This window comes from Pteropus vampyrus, unplaced genomic scaffold (genome assembly GCF_000151845.1).
Source record: "Pteropus vampyrus isolate Shadow unplaced genomic scaffold, Pvam_2.0 Scaffold303, whole genome shotgun sequence".
NCBI lineage: Eukaryota > Metazoa > Chordata > Mammalia > Chiroptera > Pteropodidae > Pteropus > Pteropus vampyrus.
The window spans coordinates 2,127,600-2,143,062 of record NW_011889084.1 but is presented as its reverse complement, the minus strand read 5'-3'; the positions used below and the strand labels follow the sequence as shown (position 1 = coordinate 2,143,062).

The 15,463-nt window shown below is 52.8% G+C and overlaps 1 protein-coding gene across 23 annotated transcripts in view; it reads right to left on the bottom strand.

Moving 5' to 3' along the window:
- The window catches only part of MAPK8IP3 (mitogen-activated protein kinase 8 interacting protein 3), a 50,488-nt gene that overhangs the window by 7,490 nt on the left and 27,535 nt on the right, over positions 1 to 15,463 (bottom strand). For 8 of the 23 annotated variants that reach the window (XM_023521328.1, XM_023521334.1, XM_023521336.1 and 5 more), the window contains 11 exons: positions 12,268 to 12,514; positions 11,414 to 11,516; positions 11,044 to 11,162; positions 10,247 to 10,324; positions 5,829 to 5,840; positions 4,883 to 4,900; positions 3,496 to 3,553; positions 3,017 to 3,169; positions 1,995 to 2,076; positions 594 to 724; positions 54 to 110 (listed from right to left, as the gene is read on the bottom strand). In XM_023521328.1, coding sequence (XP_023377096.1) covers positions 54 to 110; positions 594 to 724; positions 1,995 to 2,076; positions 3,017 to 3,169; positions 3,496 to 3,553; positions 4,883 to 4,900; positions 5,829 to 5,840; positions 10,247 to 10,324; positions 11,044 to 11,162; positions 11,414 to 11,516; positions 12,268 to 12,514 — 1,058 coding nt within the window. Of the gene's footprint in view, positions 1 to 53; positions 111 to 593; positions 725 to 1,994; positions 2,077 to 3,016; positions 3,170 to 3,495; positions 3,554 to 4,882; positions 4,901 to 5,828; positions 5,841 to 10,246; positions 10,325 to 11,043; positions 11,163 to 11,413; positions 11,517 to 12,267; positions 12,515 to 14,617; positions 14,739 to 15,463 lie in introns of those variants that run through there. The other 15 variants (XM_023521335.1, XM_023521340.1, XM_011376867.2 and 12 more) reach the window with 6 other exon arrangements.

Here is a 15,463-nt window from a genome sequence, read left to right as displayed (position 1 = left end):
TGGGCCTGGGGTAGGCCTCCCTGACTCCTCCCCAGTCCAGTGCCCAAACTCACAACTGCCAGATGGTGGACTTCTTCTTCTCCTGTACAGATGGGTGCTCTCGGGATGCTCTGTATGGGACGAGCAGGGAAGGAGCCCAGCTCAGCCACTGCCCAGTGACATCCACCCACCTACCTTGGCCAAACCATGTGCACCGCGCTAAGCCCCACACACTGCCCAGCCTGACCACGTCCCACTCCTGCTGGGCCCCCTCTTGCCTCCCTTGCAGGGGACCCTTGACCTGGAATCACTGGGAATGGAGCATTAGAGGGGCTCCTGGGCAGGTCACTCAGAACGGAGGGGCCCTGGCACGCCAGCCCCAACGTGCCCCAGCCCTGCTCTAGCCCCGGGGCATGTGCTTGCCAGGCCAGGGCTGCAGCAGAGGCCCAGTTCTCCTGGCCCTCTGCAGGCTCCCACCAGGGAGGCCCGGCACCCTTCCAATCCCCTCAGAAGAGAGGGAGGTGGGGTTCAGGTGATCCTCAATTCCATTGCCAGGACCTCTTACAGCTACCACAGCTCACATATGGAGATGGGAGCACATTGTTGGGACCCACCTGATCATCTCGGTCCACCGCACAGCCTCCTGAAGCTCCATCAGCCGCTCCTTGTACTGGTTGCGCTCCATGAGCACGCGAGCCATCTCCACCCGCGTGAAGCGGCGGCGCTGTGCCATGGGGATCTTGTCCTACAGGGGAGAGATGCTGCTGTTCAGCCAGCGAGGGGCCAGCTGGCAGGTCAGTCTGGTGCCCTCAGAGGCCAGGTCACACCACGCTTCCTCTCAGGCTGGTCTCCGGGTGTGGGCTAATCCAAGTGTGGATTCCCACAGACCCTCAAGCAAAAGGGTAGGGAGGGTGTGGGCAGAGGGACAGGAGACGTGGAAGTCTACCTGTCGACAGGGCCACCTTCTTTCCAGAGGGTCACAGGATATACTTGAGGGGTACAACAGTGACTTTTCCTACAAGTCCCTGGACACCGTGGCAATCCCAAATGCCTCTGGTCAACATTAACAGGTAGGACTGGTCCAAGGTGGAACCGCAGGAAGAGAGGTTCTAGGAAAGGACCAGTGAGCAGGACCCGAGGTCACCACGTTCAAGGGGGTTCTGGTGGATCCCCCTTGTGAGGGGTTTACTTTTGGTGAGTTGGGTGGCAAGACCAAGTCTACTTCTGCAAAGCTGTGCCCTGGGCAGCCACAGGCTGACCAAGGAGCGAGGGGGCCCAGTGGGGAGCTACCAGGCGAGTGAGGCATGCACCTTCCCCATGCAGCCCCCACCATGTGCAGCCCAGACCCCACACAAGCAAGCAGAGGCCCCAAACAGGCATCTCTTTCCTGTGCCACATGGGAAGGGGCTGGGGGAGCTCCACAGTTCACCTGCAGCTTTGTTTCTCTCCTAGAGTATTCGGAGTGAGGGGCTGCACAGGATAGGCAAAAGGAGCAGCTACTGTTTCCTGAGGACCTGCTGTTTGAGCCACATCCTGACCCAAGCATTATGTGACCCCAAAAATAACAGCAAAGGAGTGGCGAGGTCCAAATTCATTTGGGGTGAAGCCCCATGCCTGGCCCTGCCCAGGGAGCAGAGGGACCAGCTTTCCTCAGTACATTCCATGCACCTCAAGGGGAAGGTGGGGGCAGATGAGCAGTCTGAGGTCCTCACAGTTGTTCTGTCTGGAGACAGTGCTGACTGATGCTATTTCTGTGCCTAGCTCTGCAAGTTGGAGCATATGGGGCAGTGGCTGCGTTGTGAAGGCAGGGAGACCCTGCTTGTGACTGTGCAAAATGCATCCACTAGGACCGGGGGCTGAGGGGGGCTGGTTCTGACTTCATGACATCCTGGGGGGGATGCTTCTGGGTGACACTGTCACACAGGTGGGGTGAGAGGGGTCCAGAGGCCCAGAAGAACGAGCGTGTCCCACCCCACAGCCACCCCCCATGCCCACATGTTAATAGTGGAATATACCAATTCTGTACAGAGATAGCTGCTTACATCCTCCCCCTCTTCTTTGGGTTCGCGGCGGGCAGTGATAGCCTCTGACTTCACTCTGCAGGACAAGAAGGAAGCCAGGCAAGGGTGAGAGCCTGCTGGGTGCTGGCCCACAGGCTGTCTCGCCTCTCAGCCAGGTTCTGGGCTCTCCCCTCCAATTCTAGGCCCTGAGCATTCCTGCCAGTGACCTGGGGATGGGTGGCCCTGAACCCCTGCTGACGTGTGCCCTGAAGCCCAGACATCTGTCCTGGCTGCTCCAGCCAAGGAACAGGACTTCCCCTCAGGGGTCAAGCAATGTTGAGAAGGTAGAGACAGCTACTCCTGAGCATGGGAAGCTCTGGCTTCAGGCAAGCCCAGAGCAGATCTGGTTCCCAGGGACAGGAGATCTGGTTCCACAGGGACAGGAGCCACCTGCCTGGGGCCCTCCTCTCACACCTCCCCATTCCCATTTACCACTCCAGGAGAATGGGGTGAGAATCAGGCTGGAAGAGAAAGGCTATAGGGAAGAGCAGACTGTGGGGGAGGAGACCCCAGAGCTTCTCAACCAGGCTGCATGGCCGAACCTTGGCTGATCTAGGGATGGGGAGCAGAGGGGAGCATGGGATACCAAGGGCAGGCCGCCCTCAGTCCTCCCCTCCCTCCTCCTGAATGAACTGTAATGGTGTGAGAGCAGCAGGAAGGCCCCGCTGGGCCACCAAGGATAGAGCACCCAAGACAGTGGGGAGGGGCTGGCGGATAACACAGAAGCTGGGTGGGTGGAGTAAACATGAGATACAATTGAGAGAGAACAGGAGGCTGAGAGGTGAGCATGCAAAGTGGGCCACTTTGGGAGGGAATGACCTATCTGGGTATAGCTGGCAGAAGAGATGCCAGAACCCACCCCACCCCCAAACGGAGGGAGCTGGGCGTGGGGATCTGTCCCTCCATGACAGATGACCTTGCCTCCTCTGGGAGCCCCTCCCTACAGCCAGGCAGTGCCTGCTCCCAGCCCTGCTCACCTCCTGAGCTCCTCCTCCAGGTCCTTGATGCGGCTCTCCAGCCTTAGTTTGGCCTGCCTGGCCGCTTCCAAGTCCCCCTTCAGCACCTCCTGCTCCCCTGACAGTTGGTCTACTTTGGCGATAAGGTCATTCTTCACCACGTTCAGAGCGTTTCTTTGGAAAGGCAGAAAGATCAGAGTTCCATGTGAACTAGCATATACGTTAGGTGATGGGGGTCTCAGAGGGGTCTGCCCGCACTGCGTATCTGAGAAAGCACATCCTGGTCCAGAATGTGGCAAAAAGTGGTGATCACATGCCCCAGTTAAAGGCAGTGGCCATGCCGTACTCTCCCCAGGAGGGGTGAGCTCAGCTGTCTGGGTCCAGGTCCTTTCTGGTGGCCACTCTCGGGGCTGGGCTGGCATAGTTGTCACAGGGCGGCCCTGGTGGAGGCCCTGGTGGAGGGCTATCTCAGCAACCATGGCACTAAAGAGCATTCTTACTTGGTTTCCAGAAGCTGTGAGTTCTCCAGCAGCAGATTCCCCACTTCCTTGCCCATTCCTGAAACAAAAGGTGTGGAGGTATTGTGCCTGCTGAAGCCAGACCCTGCCTCAGAATAACAAAGATTCTCTGGGGGTGACCCACCCCTGGGAAGGCCGATGAGAGGGCATAAAGGCCAGAGGTCCAGTCTGCAGGAAGACCAGCTGCAAAGGGAGGCCAAGTAGGCCATGGGAGAGGACTCTGCTGGCCTTCAGGCGGACTCTCCACCCAGCAATGCAGTCAGAGATGGATCTGTTGTGTGCGAGCCCCAAGGGGGTCCCAGAATGGCTTCTGGATGGCACTGAGCATGTCCCCACTGCCTTGATGGATGCAAGAGCCCTGGGCTTACATTCTGGACCTTGGAATTGGGTTCCCATAGCTCTGTACAGACATTAAGTCTGTGTACCAGCAGGGCCTAGATGGCACCAGCCTGAGCGACCCTGAACTGTCTCTGTGCAGGCACCTCAATCTCCACACCCATCCTAGCATTACCCTTTTCCCCCACCCTGTGGTTTCCTGGCCCACCATGAAGCAGACTCCTTTCAGAGCTGCTCCCACCCCAAAGGAATGGAGGTTAGAGGTGTGGTGATAGGAACAGAGAAGATAGCACGAGATGCAGAGAACACCTGGCCAAGGTGATGGGATGGCCTCATGGCAGGTGCAGCCCTCCACTGGGGACAGGAGCAGAACTGGTGGGACCTGGTCTGAGGCAGTGGGGTCAGCAGAAGACACAGGAAGGAGTGGACATGAAAAGGACAGTGCTCCCTGGGGCCAGTGCCCAGAAAGGCTGACCTGACTCCTCTGTGATCAGGCCCCAGAGTGGACCCCACAAACTGAGCTCTCTGCAGGCATGTCGCAAAGCCCCCAAAGTATTGAATCTAATCCTTTCAGATAGCCCCTCCTATTCACTTCCCTCTGTGGTCCAATGCAACCATGAGACAAGATGCACACAGCAGGCTCAGCTGAGGGTTCTGCTTGTCTCCATTCTCTCCTCCTTGCCTCATACAGGGCCTGCCTCCCCCTTGGATGGGATGGAGCAGGCACCAGGCTTACCTCGAACAGGCTCAGGGGTGCACTCAGGGGCCAGCCTGCCTGCCCTGAGCTTATGGGAGCTCAGAGAGACTGGGGCTGCCCTGCCCCTCTTCAGTCCACCAAGGGTCTACTCTGAGGGAGGCTGCTGGAGAGGTGAGGCGGAGGCCCCCAGTCCTTACTCCAGAAATCCCTGCTGACCCCACTGTAGTCCCACCATGCAGAACAAAGCAGACAGCTTATGAAACATGAGAAGTGTCGGGCAGACAAAGGAAGCCCGAAATGGGACAAACACATATTCAAACAGGGCCGTGGCCTTACCAAAAAAATCATCGCGCACTATGGGAGCCATCCCGGTCCCAGGTCCCACGGGGAGATGGGCAACCAGGGCGGGAGGAAGGAGCAGGGAAGAGGAAGGGAGAGAAAACAAGCGCATTAAGCCCTGTGTGGTCAGCAGGTGGCGGGTATTTTAGGACTACTTCTTGCTGGGTTAGGGGTGGATGCAGGAGCAGGATAGGAGGGAGCTGGCTACTCCTTCCAGAAAGTTTATCCTTGGATTGTATAGATCACCAGGCTAAAAGCACTTGCAGTGAGGTGGAAGGTCACGGCAATGCACTGACCCCTTACACCACAACCATGGGTGGTGAGGGGTGGGGTAAGGACAGCAGTCCCTGCAGGGAGGGAGAGCTGTGCCCCGGACCATGTGCCTTTGCATGCTTTGTACACTGCGGAGGCCGCACATGGGTGGGTGGGGCCTCAGAACCTCCTGCTGCAAAACAAGAAAGCAGGAGCTCTCACCACCTGCCACATGGGGAGAGGACCCCTGAGCTGCACTTGGCAGGGGCCTGACGGGACCCCTAACTTCTGAGGTGCACCTGACAGAGGGAAGATACTGTAGAACTAGGCTGGCAGGCCTTGTCCAGGTAACTGTCCTCTGCTTCTAATGGCTCTGTAGAACCTTAAGAAATGGCCATGGGGAATTCTTGGCCTTTGAGAAGATGAGGTCAGGGCACAGCTTCTCCCTCAGATGTCAAGGTCACCATCAGTGGGCTAGTGGAGCAAACCAAAATAAACTCCGAGCAACGGCAGGCTGGTGAGCAAAAGCACATATGCCTTAGTGGCCTGGAACGGAATCAGGAGGAGACAGGCTGCACAGCCAGCAGTGACTGGAGTGTGACAGCATCAGGGAGTGTCCCTGGAGCACCACCCCACTCCACCCGGACTTCACTGTGGGGAAGAGTGGGCCCAATCTGACAGAGATACACACCTGAGAACTCTCCTGGGGCCATGTCCAGCGAAGCACAAAGAGACGGGGAAAGGAAGTGACAAAGGTCAATTGGTGACTGAAACCAACAAAATAAAGAAATTCTTATTAAAGAAAAAGCAACAATGATCAGCCATTTCTATGTTGAAGGGCATGAAAGAATATGAGCAAATGTCACCAGGCCTGTGGTGACAAATCCCACTAAGGGCAGAATCCCTAAAGAAAGAGGGAAGTCAAAATGGAATGTCCCTCAGTCCCTGGGGGGCCCAGAGCACCCCACATACCCGGAGTGGGTGTGGGAACCTAAAGCCTGCTTACCCCATCCCCATTACCCACTCATCAGGAGGGCCAGCCCTCCACAGACCTGACAGCTAAGGCCTGAGCGTGTGTGTATGTAAATGGGTCTGTGTATGCATGGTTGTGCATTGAGTGGCTGTGCACATGTGCATGTGTGTGGTTGAGGATGGATATATGTGTGTGGTTGTGCGTGAATAAGTGGTTGCGTATGTCTGTGTAAGGGTGTAGTTGTGCATAGGTGTGTGTGCATGTGCATGGGTGAGTGGCTGTGCACATATGTGTGTGGTTGCACGTGGGTGGGGTACCAAGGGAGTCCAGCCACAAAGGCGCACCCAGAGTGACAGAGCTCTCTGACAGATGTGCACTTAGCATTGTGGGGTCCCGTGGCGAGCCCAAGTCTTTCAGGACAGGCACGATCGCAGGAAAGGGGTAACCAGAACACAGGGCCCCACTGTGTAGGGAAGAAAACACTGAGTTAGAGAGCAGAGGTAGGGGCAGGGCGTGTGTGGCTGGCCATGTGCTGTCCTCACATGGGTCCAAACCACTCTCTGATATCCAGCTGAAGATCTGATGAGACGATACTGTTCCACAGGTTCATTTCACACAGAAAAGAAGCGGTATAAAAAGTCACTTGACTTAAATAATGAAATACATAAATTGTTGTGGGAATTCAAATAAAGAAGTGCATCAATTCAAAAGGGCCCTCACTTATTTCTCCTTGCTAGGGCAACCACTGTTAACCTCTGATGTTCTTCCTCTTAGACATCTTTCTAGATAGACATCGAGTTTTAAAAGACAACATCACAGCCACGTTATCTATCTTCTTGGGCAACCTGCTTTCACCTAACACCATCATGGGACTGTGCACGTCAAAGACCCTCCATCACCTTGAATGCTTTGTCATATTTCTATACAAGGGCTGTCCCATCATTTACTACGGCTCTCATTCCTTTGGTAGCTATTTAGGGCATTTATGGGCATGACCACCCAGGATACCACAATGCACACCATCATGTGTGGGCAAGGTGGCCCTGTTTGAGAACCTGTGGTCCTGCTCACTCTGAGTCTCCAGCTGCCACCTCACACTCCAGTGGCACTCCACCAGGTGCACATTTCATCTTCCACCAGAGCTGCTTCATTTTTGTCAATAATTAAAGGAAAAAGAGTTATCTCTATTTTCTCTTAATTTTCTTATCTGTATTATTCCTGAAATTGAGCATCTCTTCATGTTTGTTAGTATTTTCTGTGAATTTCCTATTTTATCATCTGCCCATTTTCTATTTTACTTGACTTTCAGTTATAATGATGATCACACACACACACACACACACACACACACACAATTTTCATGTCAATATTTTCCTCTACGGCTATGACTATGCAGAGAGACCCAGATTATGAAAATACTCTCCAATATTCTTCCAGTCCCATCATCCTTGTATTTTTATGTTTAAACCTTTAATCCACCTCGATATTCCTTTTGTGTATGGTATGGGGTTGGGAATCACACCACATTTGTCAAGTATGAGCTCCCACAGGGCTCCAGGTCTGTCCTCAGCTCTTCGGCAGGCACTCACAGAGTCACTGGTTAACCGCGGTCCCAGAGCTGCCTGTTATCATCATCATGGTTTGACAAAATGCTGATATCTGGAGTGACCATTCTGCAAACCTGTTTTTTCTCAAAAATTTCTGGGCTATTCTTATACATTTACTTTTCTGGATGACCTTCAGAATCCATTCATACAGTTCCAGGAAAAAAAACCAACTGTGTGGGTCTTTTTACTGGAACTGAATGAATTCATGTACAAACAATGGACTGATCTGTGATGTCACCTGACAGATTTACCTAGCTCAGTCTTTAAGTCTAAGAACATGTCATAATTCTCTATTTATGTGAGGCCTCTCTTATGTTCTTCAATTATGTTTTCTAACTCTTCACATAGGTCTGTCTATGTCAGGGTTATTTCTAGACATTTTCTAGGTCCGGCTGTTCTGTGGGTGGGACCTGCTCCTGGACTCGTGCAGAGGAGCATGAAACTCAGAGCAGCCTGTGTAGAGCTTCAGATTCTAAGTGATGCACGGCAAGTTGCTTAGCTTCTCTGAGCTTCTGTTTCCTTGTTTGTGAAATGAAGATGCCATGGGGGACCAGGACTCCCATTACTGACATTTGCTTTAGCTGATCCACACTCTGGTGATGGGGTCCCTCAGGTGAGGGGACTAGAGTAGACCCCAGCTCATCCCTTCACCCCGGCATCAGTGCTCCAGCAACAGGTCACAACAACCCTTGACCTTCCTCAGCTCCTCAAGGCTGCGTGACTTTCACACATTCATTTTCCTCTAGGCTCTGGAAAGGCACCAAAAGCTCCATCACCCGAGGGCAGGGTCTCATTCCAACCAGATGGCCACCGTCCTGCAAAGTATCGCAGTGGAAGTGCTGAGCACACAGGGACTCACGCTCTGTCACCGTATGAGAAAAGGGTCTTGGTTTCCAGTTCCTCAGAACAAAGGCCCATCGGATGTACTGGTTAGGTGCACCTCCAGGGATTCAATGTGCGTGACTATGTTACAGTTTCGACCCCCATGCCTTCTAACTCTGCTGATATGTGGCCTTTCAGCAGCCACAGCCAGCCCAGTGGGTACAATTGCCGGAAGTGACAGCCAGGCCCCACCCCTACTGGCATGAATGCAAATCCAAGGCAAGCACCCTCTGGGAACTCAACATGTGGCCATCAAGAGTCCACGCCCTTCACCTTGAGGTTCCTACGTCTAGAAATCTGTCCTAAAGAAACCATCAGAGATGTGGGCAAAGATGTATGCCTGCAGGTATCCATGAGAGCAGTATTTAAACAGCAAAAATGAGAACTGAAAGAGAAATGATTAGGTAACTTACAGTCACACAGAGGAAACAAAGTTAAAATGTGTAGAGGAATTAGGGGTTCAGAGAAATGGTAACATCACCCACAAAGGATAGGCATGAGCTGACAACCCATGTCCCCTGTGTTCCATGGAACTTGGGAGGGTGTCATCAAGACATGAAAACACACATCATGGCATGGGGGAAGGTGCCTTGGTTTTTACTCTCTCCTTGGCAATTTTTGATATTTTTTTAATATGATCATAAGCATGTATCATTTTTCCAAAAATTAAAAAAACACCTAAAAATAGAATATATATGGTATTATCTGAGTTACATATAAAGAGTAGAAGGATGTCAAAATATTAGAAGTGACTGCCCCAATTAGGTATTTTCTGAATATTAAGTTTCCATATACTTTGAAATACATTTTTTACAATGCTTATGAGAAAAATTCCATTAAAAATATATACTGCTAAAAGTGGACATATTGTTCCTGATCTTAGACAGAAAGACTTCAGTTTATTATCACTGAGTCTGGATGTGCTTTACAATATTGAACTGTACACTTAAAAATGGGCAAATTTAATGTGTATTTTACCACAATTTAAAAACTAGCTGAAAAAACTTCCATCTCAGGCACAAGGTACTGAACACCACAGACAATGATGCTCCCTGGTGGTCCCCCTACCCCAATTAAGACAATCAACTTATGAGACCAATCAAGAGGTGGCCCCAAAGCAAAGAAAGTGACAATCTGACAGATCAAAAACGCCAGCCAGAACCTTCCATGCGGGCCCAGACCCGGCAATGTCTGTAGCTGGAGGGCTGACCAAGCCATTGGGAGCAGCGCTGTCCAAACAGAGGGGCCCAGACTGGCTCCAAAACACCCTTAAGTCCCTGCATGGCGAACATCAATGTTAATCAGTAGAGTGACAGCCACAGAAAGACTAGCAATAAAAACTTTAATCTGAGACAGCAATGGCTCTGCCTACTCGGGCAGCAGATGACAAAACATGGATCATGATGTCAGAGGCAGCCCTCAAAGATTCTGGAAGTACCTGGAAGACTCCTTATCACCCTGTGCTACAACTTGTCACGTGTGCAGCTGAGGCAGCTGCCCTGGTTCCAGATGCTGCTCCCACCTGAGCAATGAGGACAGAGAAGCCCCCTTCCCCGTGAGCCACTTAAGTGGAATCGTGTGTGTGGAGGGGACCAACAGAACCACTGCTCCCCTGAGAAACAGCCACACTCTGTCCTTGAAGCTCACCTTGCTGGGGTTCTGAGTGGGGAGGAAGAGCTGAGCTGCAGCCCCTGAGGTCCTGGAGCTCTTCCTGCAGCAGGGCTTCTGGAACAAGGCTGTTTCTCAAGACTCAGGCTCCAGACACATGGTTGGGGGCAGGGGTCCCCAGGGGTCAGGGGCAGGGGGATAGACGGTTAGGGACAGGAAGAGGTTAAACCCCACTGAGAGACTCCTGTGGTGACACTTCTGACTTCCCACCTGCTGCACTGGATAGCCATGCAGGAGGCCCTCGGCTACCAGCAGCCACCTGGCAAAAACCAGGCTTTCTATACATCTGATGGCCGTCCAGGGATGGGAGGAGCAACCAAGAGTGAGTCCATATCGGGTGGCTGGCTCTGCGCCCACCTCGGACCCTGGCACAGGGAGCTGGTGGACACCTGAGGTGCTGAGGGCGCGAATGCCCTTGTCTGGGCATTTTCCTTGCAGAGTGGAGGAGCTGGCCACAGCCCCCTCCTAACACACTCCTAGAAAGTGGACTGCCTGGGCAGAGGCTGGACAGAGCTGGGGCTGAGTGCTAATGCACATTGGTTTCTTTCTGGGTGAGAAAATGTTCTAAAACTAGATAGTGGCACAACTCTGAGCACACTCATACCCACTGAACTGCATATGCTGTAAGTGGCTGAATTCTACGGTGTGTAAAACATATCTCAATAAAACTATAAAGAGAAGTTCCTAGTTCACAGCAGACAGAGACTTTGCTTTCATTACAAACAAAACCAGCAACAGCCCCAGGGCCCTGGGATCACGGGACAGGTTGTGTTTACCTAGTAGGTCAGCCCCTTCGTCCACGTCCCCGATGACCTCAGACCCTGCAGTCGATAGCTCGTGGTACAGGGAGTCAGTGTTGATGCCAAAAGCCTTGTTGACGATCCCCTGAGTTGGGCTATGAAGACAAGCAGCAGGGAAGAGCAGGGTGAGTGGGCAGCATCAATAGGCCTTGTGTGGGGACCCTCTGATCCCCCCCATGGGTGCTCAATGCCAACACTGCTTATGCAGGCATGACAGGAGAGGGTGGGTCAGTGCCCTGGATGTTCTCCCACTGGTGGAGGCTGTGAGGGCACCCTCACCAAAGGTACCAACTCCCACTGTGAATGCCTCGCCCACCAGGACCTGGGCCCTGGGCTCAGTATGTACCTGTTGCCAGTGCGGTCCAGGCGGGGCTCCCGACCCATATCCAGTTCTGGAGTGGAGTCGATAATGTCTTGAACATCAGACCACTCGTCACTGCTGCCCATGCCTGGGGGACACAGTGGGACTGGGGTCAGGGCGATGCCTGGTAGTTCTTTGCATTACTTAGGCTGCCCCCTGGCCCCATGTCTGGAGATCCTTCTCAGACCACTGCAGGGCAGACTGTCAGGAAAGGGCTCTTCCCATACTAGTGGCTGACGGGGGCATCCCCTGGAACTGTGCCTCCTTCTCATGACCATCTGAACAGGCCAAAAGTCCTGATTTTTCTCCTCTCTTTTCTCTAGTTAGATTATGTTTGCTGAATGACGATGCTCTATTGTAAGAAGCTGTTGTGTCCCTCACATTCATATGTCGAAGCTCTAACTCCCAGAACCTCAGAATGTGACTGTATTTGGAGACAAGGGCTTTAAAGAGATGATTATAATAAAATGAGGCCATTAGGGTGGGCCCTGATCCCATCTGTGTCCCTATAAAAAAGGGATTATGATGCAAACACACAGAGGGGAGATGGCATCTACACACCAGTGGGGCCTCAGGAGAAACCAGCCCTGCCGACACCCTTGATGTCTGACTTCTGGCCTCCAGGACTGGAAAAAATAAACATCTGTGGTTTAAACCACACAGTCTGTGGTGTTTCAGTGGCTTGAGTGGCCTAATAAATACATGTACCAAAACTACAATCTGTAGGAGGAAGAGAAATCTCTCTGGACGAGAAGGCCAAGAAGGCGGGAGAGCAGGTGGCAGGTGGCGGGTGGGTGCACCCCCTTCACGAGCCCAGGGCGCGCCAGTGGCCGAGGTACCTATGCTGACGTTGCGCATCTCCTGTGTGACCTGGACCTCCATGTTGCGGCTGTTCCGCTTCTCCCGAGTCCGCTTGCTGTTCTTGGTGCCAGCGCCATAGTCCCCCAGGGGCTGTAGGCTCTCGTTGAGGGGCGTGACTGCAGCCGAGGGCACGGAGGACGTGGGTGTGTTGGACTTGGTGCCTGTGGTGCTGGGTGTGGCAGCCGCTGAGGACTGGCCCGACTCAGACATCTCATCTTGTGGACACTAGGGCCAAACATAGGAAGAGGGGAAGCTCATCGTGCGAGTCACCGCCCCCTGCAGCTCCAGGTGAGGCCACGCAGAACGCAGAGGTATGAGGCCTCTTCACTTGGCTTCTTTGCCACTTGGCCACAATAAAACAGTGCCCGGACTGGAAGGGACAGGAGGACCCCTATTTTCCAGTTACTTGGCTTATCCAGCCGCTGCCTCTACTTCTCCAGAGGCAGCTGTCACATTATTTAAATAGTTTAGATCGGGGCTTTCAGCTTGCGCACTCCCCAATGATTCCATGTGTGATGGACATGAAGCTACATAGATATGGCAGGCAACCCTTTGCAGCCAGTGGGTGGTCAGAAACAAGTTGCAGCCCTGAGTGGACAGAGGGCTCTAACAGGGTCAGGGTGGAGGTCTTCTGACCCAGTTATCACGCTGGTGTGTAGCACTGGGCAGCTGTCCCACCTGCTCCTGTGTCCTGCTTCTCGCCCTGGCCACAGTCAGAGGCTGTGATGGGGCGCATCTTCCCAGTTCTGCCAGTCATGGCCTCCCAAATAGAGAGACCAGTGGACACGTAATACTTAACCCCACAACTCATCTGGAACAAAGTCTGCTGTACGCAAATACAAACACATTGAAATTTCACTTCCACAGAATGGGACATCCCTGAAACATTCCAGGAGTGAAAAAAAACTAGATTATTAAAAAGTGCAATCGACAATTAAGAATCTCATGGAGAGAACACTTACTTGAATAAATACAGGACGTGAAACAAACACATACTTCGGTCTTTCCTAGTGGAACTATTAGACAATCGCAATAAAAACAGGCCCCACTCCTCTATTAAACTAATATCAATAACCCCTGACTCACCCCAAGCAGGTGCCCTGGAGCCTCCCAGCAGCCTGTGGGAGGCAGTTCCCCTGAGCTCTGCCCCCTTCCAAGGCGCTGAGAAGGAGCACGGCCTCAGGAGGGGCTGAGGCTCCTGTGGTGGGGGTGCCGCTGAGAGGTGGCTCATGGGGTTTACCCAAGTCACCTTGTGGTACCAAGTCACACGGTTTCCTCAGAGCGCACACTTCTGGGGGAACTTTCTAACAGAGAAGGGGCTGATGAGGGGGCTGTCTGGCCCTCTACATAGAGATGGATGAACACCAGGACCAAACTTACACCCACCTGTTAACCAGGAAGGGCTGGCCTCTAGGTGACAAGGAGCCAGAGCTGGTTGGGAGGCTTCTGAGATTTGCCTTTTCCTGACCCTACTGATCATGGCCAGGCCCAGGGCAAGACGCTGCCTCTCTCTGGGATGGCTATTTCTGGCTTAGTTTAACAGGCTCCTGAGACTTCTCTGCCAGGAATTTCAAAATTACACATCCTTCTCTAGGCAGGGCTCTCGACCTGGGAGGCGGTATCCCCGGGGGATGCCTATGATGTTTGGAGACATTTGTGGTCACCGCCGGGTGGTGGTTTGAGCGCTCTTGGCATGGAGCGGGTGGAGGCTAGGGGTACCACTCCACATTCCACAGTGCATAAGGTGGCCCCAAAGCCCTGGACTGTGGGTGTGCTGAGGCGAGAAGCCCTGCAAAAGAGCCTGTCCCTCACTCCCTAGAAGCCCCTCTGTCCGAACATTTCTGTTTGGGTTTGGGTTCTACAGCCTAGGGCCAAACTGAGAAGAAAAAATCCTTTCCTCTTCATAGCACCACATACACTGAAAGCTGTGATGGCTCCCTAAGTACTGTCACTCCACATCACAGGCACCGAGTGTCCCATGGAGAGTGGACCCTCTGCTGCCATCTGGTCCTGTGCTAGCACCTGAGGAGATATGGGTGCAGAAGACCGGATGCATGGGAATTCCAGGAAGACCGGGGAGGGGACGTGTGGGAGGACCCCTCACAGAACCACACGTTTTCCGGACCACCTTCCTCACTGGCCACGTTCCCCAGCCTGTCTGTCTGCGACTCTCAAACTCGTGTCTGTGGATTTTCCACGGGCCTCCTTGATCCATGTAATCACAGTGGGGAGTTCTGCGACATAACCAGGCCTCCCCCAAGCTCCCCTAGCTCTGTTACCTATGGGCCACCACTTACCCACGGGACACTCCCCCTGGCCACCACTTACCTAAAGGCAAACCTCTCAACCTCCTAAACATCAACGTGTAGCAGTGACCTCCAAATGCAAAGAACCCAAACTCTTAGCGGTCTTTCCTCACCATGAGTAGCCACAACTGTTTGGTTAAAACACTGAAAATACAGTATATAAAAACAAACAAACAAAACAAAACAAAACAAAACAAAAACAAAAAATTAAGAAATTAGAAAAACCTTAAAACCTAGAACATGAAATTAAACAAACTTAAATGTAATTGTTTAAAAAAAAAAGTAAAAATTAAATGAAATACACCTAAGGACTAAAACATAAAACACTATGATTTATTAGTGGGAGAGAAAACAGCTGTTGTGAGAAGAAAAGCTGGCTCAGACATGGGCAGAAGGAGCCCCGAGTGAGAGACAGAGGCCCCTAAGCCTTTCTGAGGCTCATGTGGCTTCTTTAAGAGCTTCTGGGGAGGCCCTAGCTGCAGGCCCAGTTTGGGTGTGAGTGAGAGTGAGTCCAGCCCCACAGGCCTCTGCCCTTCTTCTTAGCCCCACCCTCTGGCCGGATAGCCTATTACTGGCAGTGAATGCCCGAGGTCAAATGTCACAGAGACATGCTCACTCCCTCGAACAAGAGCAGAAGCGAGTGGGGTCACTTTCTGACAGAGCTGATAGCTTGCAGCCACCTCTTGCAGGCAAGCTGGACATTCAGAGGCAGAGGACAGTCAGCAAGGCACTACAGCAGGAAGAAAGCTTCTAGGATGTCTGAGCCCCATGTCCACAGCCCAACCCTGCCCAGAGAGCAAGGCACTTTGCCTCCCGCAGGCATCTTCCAATGGCCTCTGTGGGAAATCCACCAGCTCCAGGTTTGCCG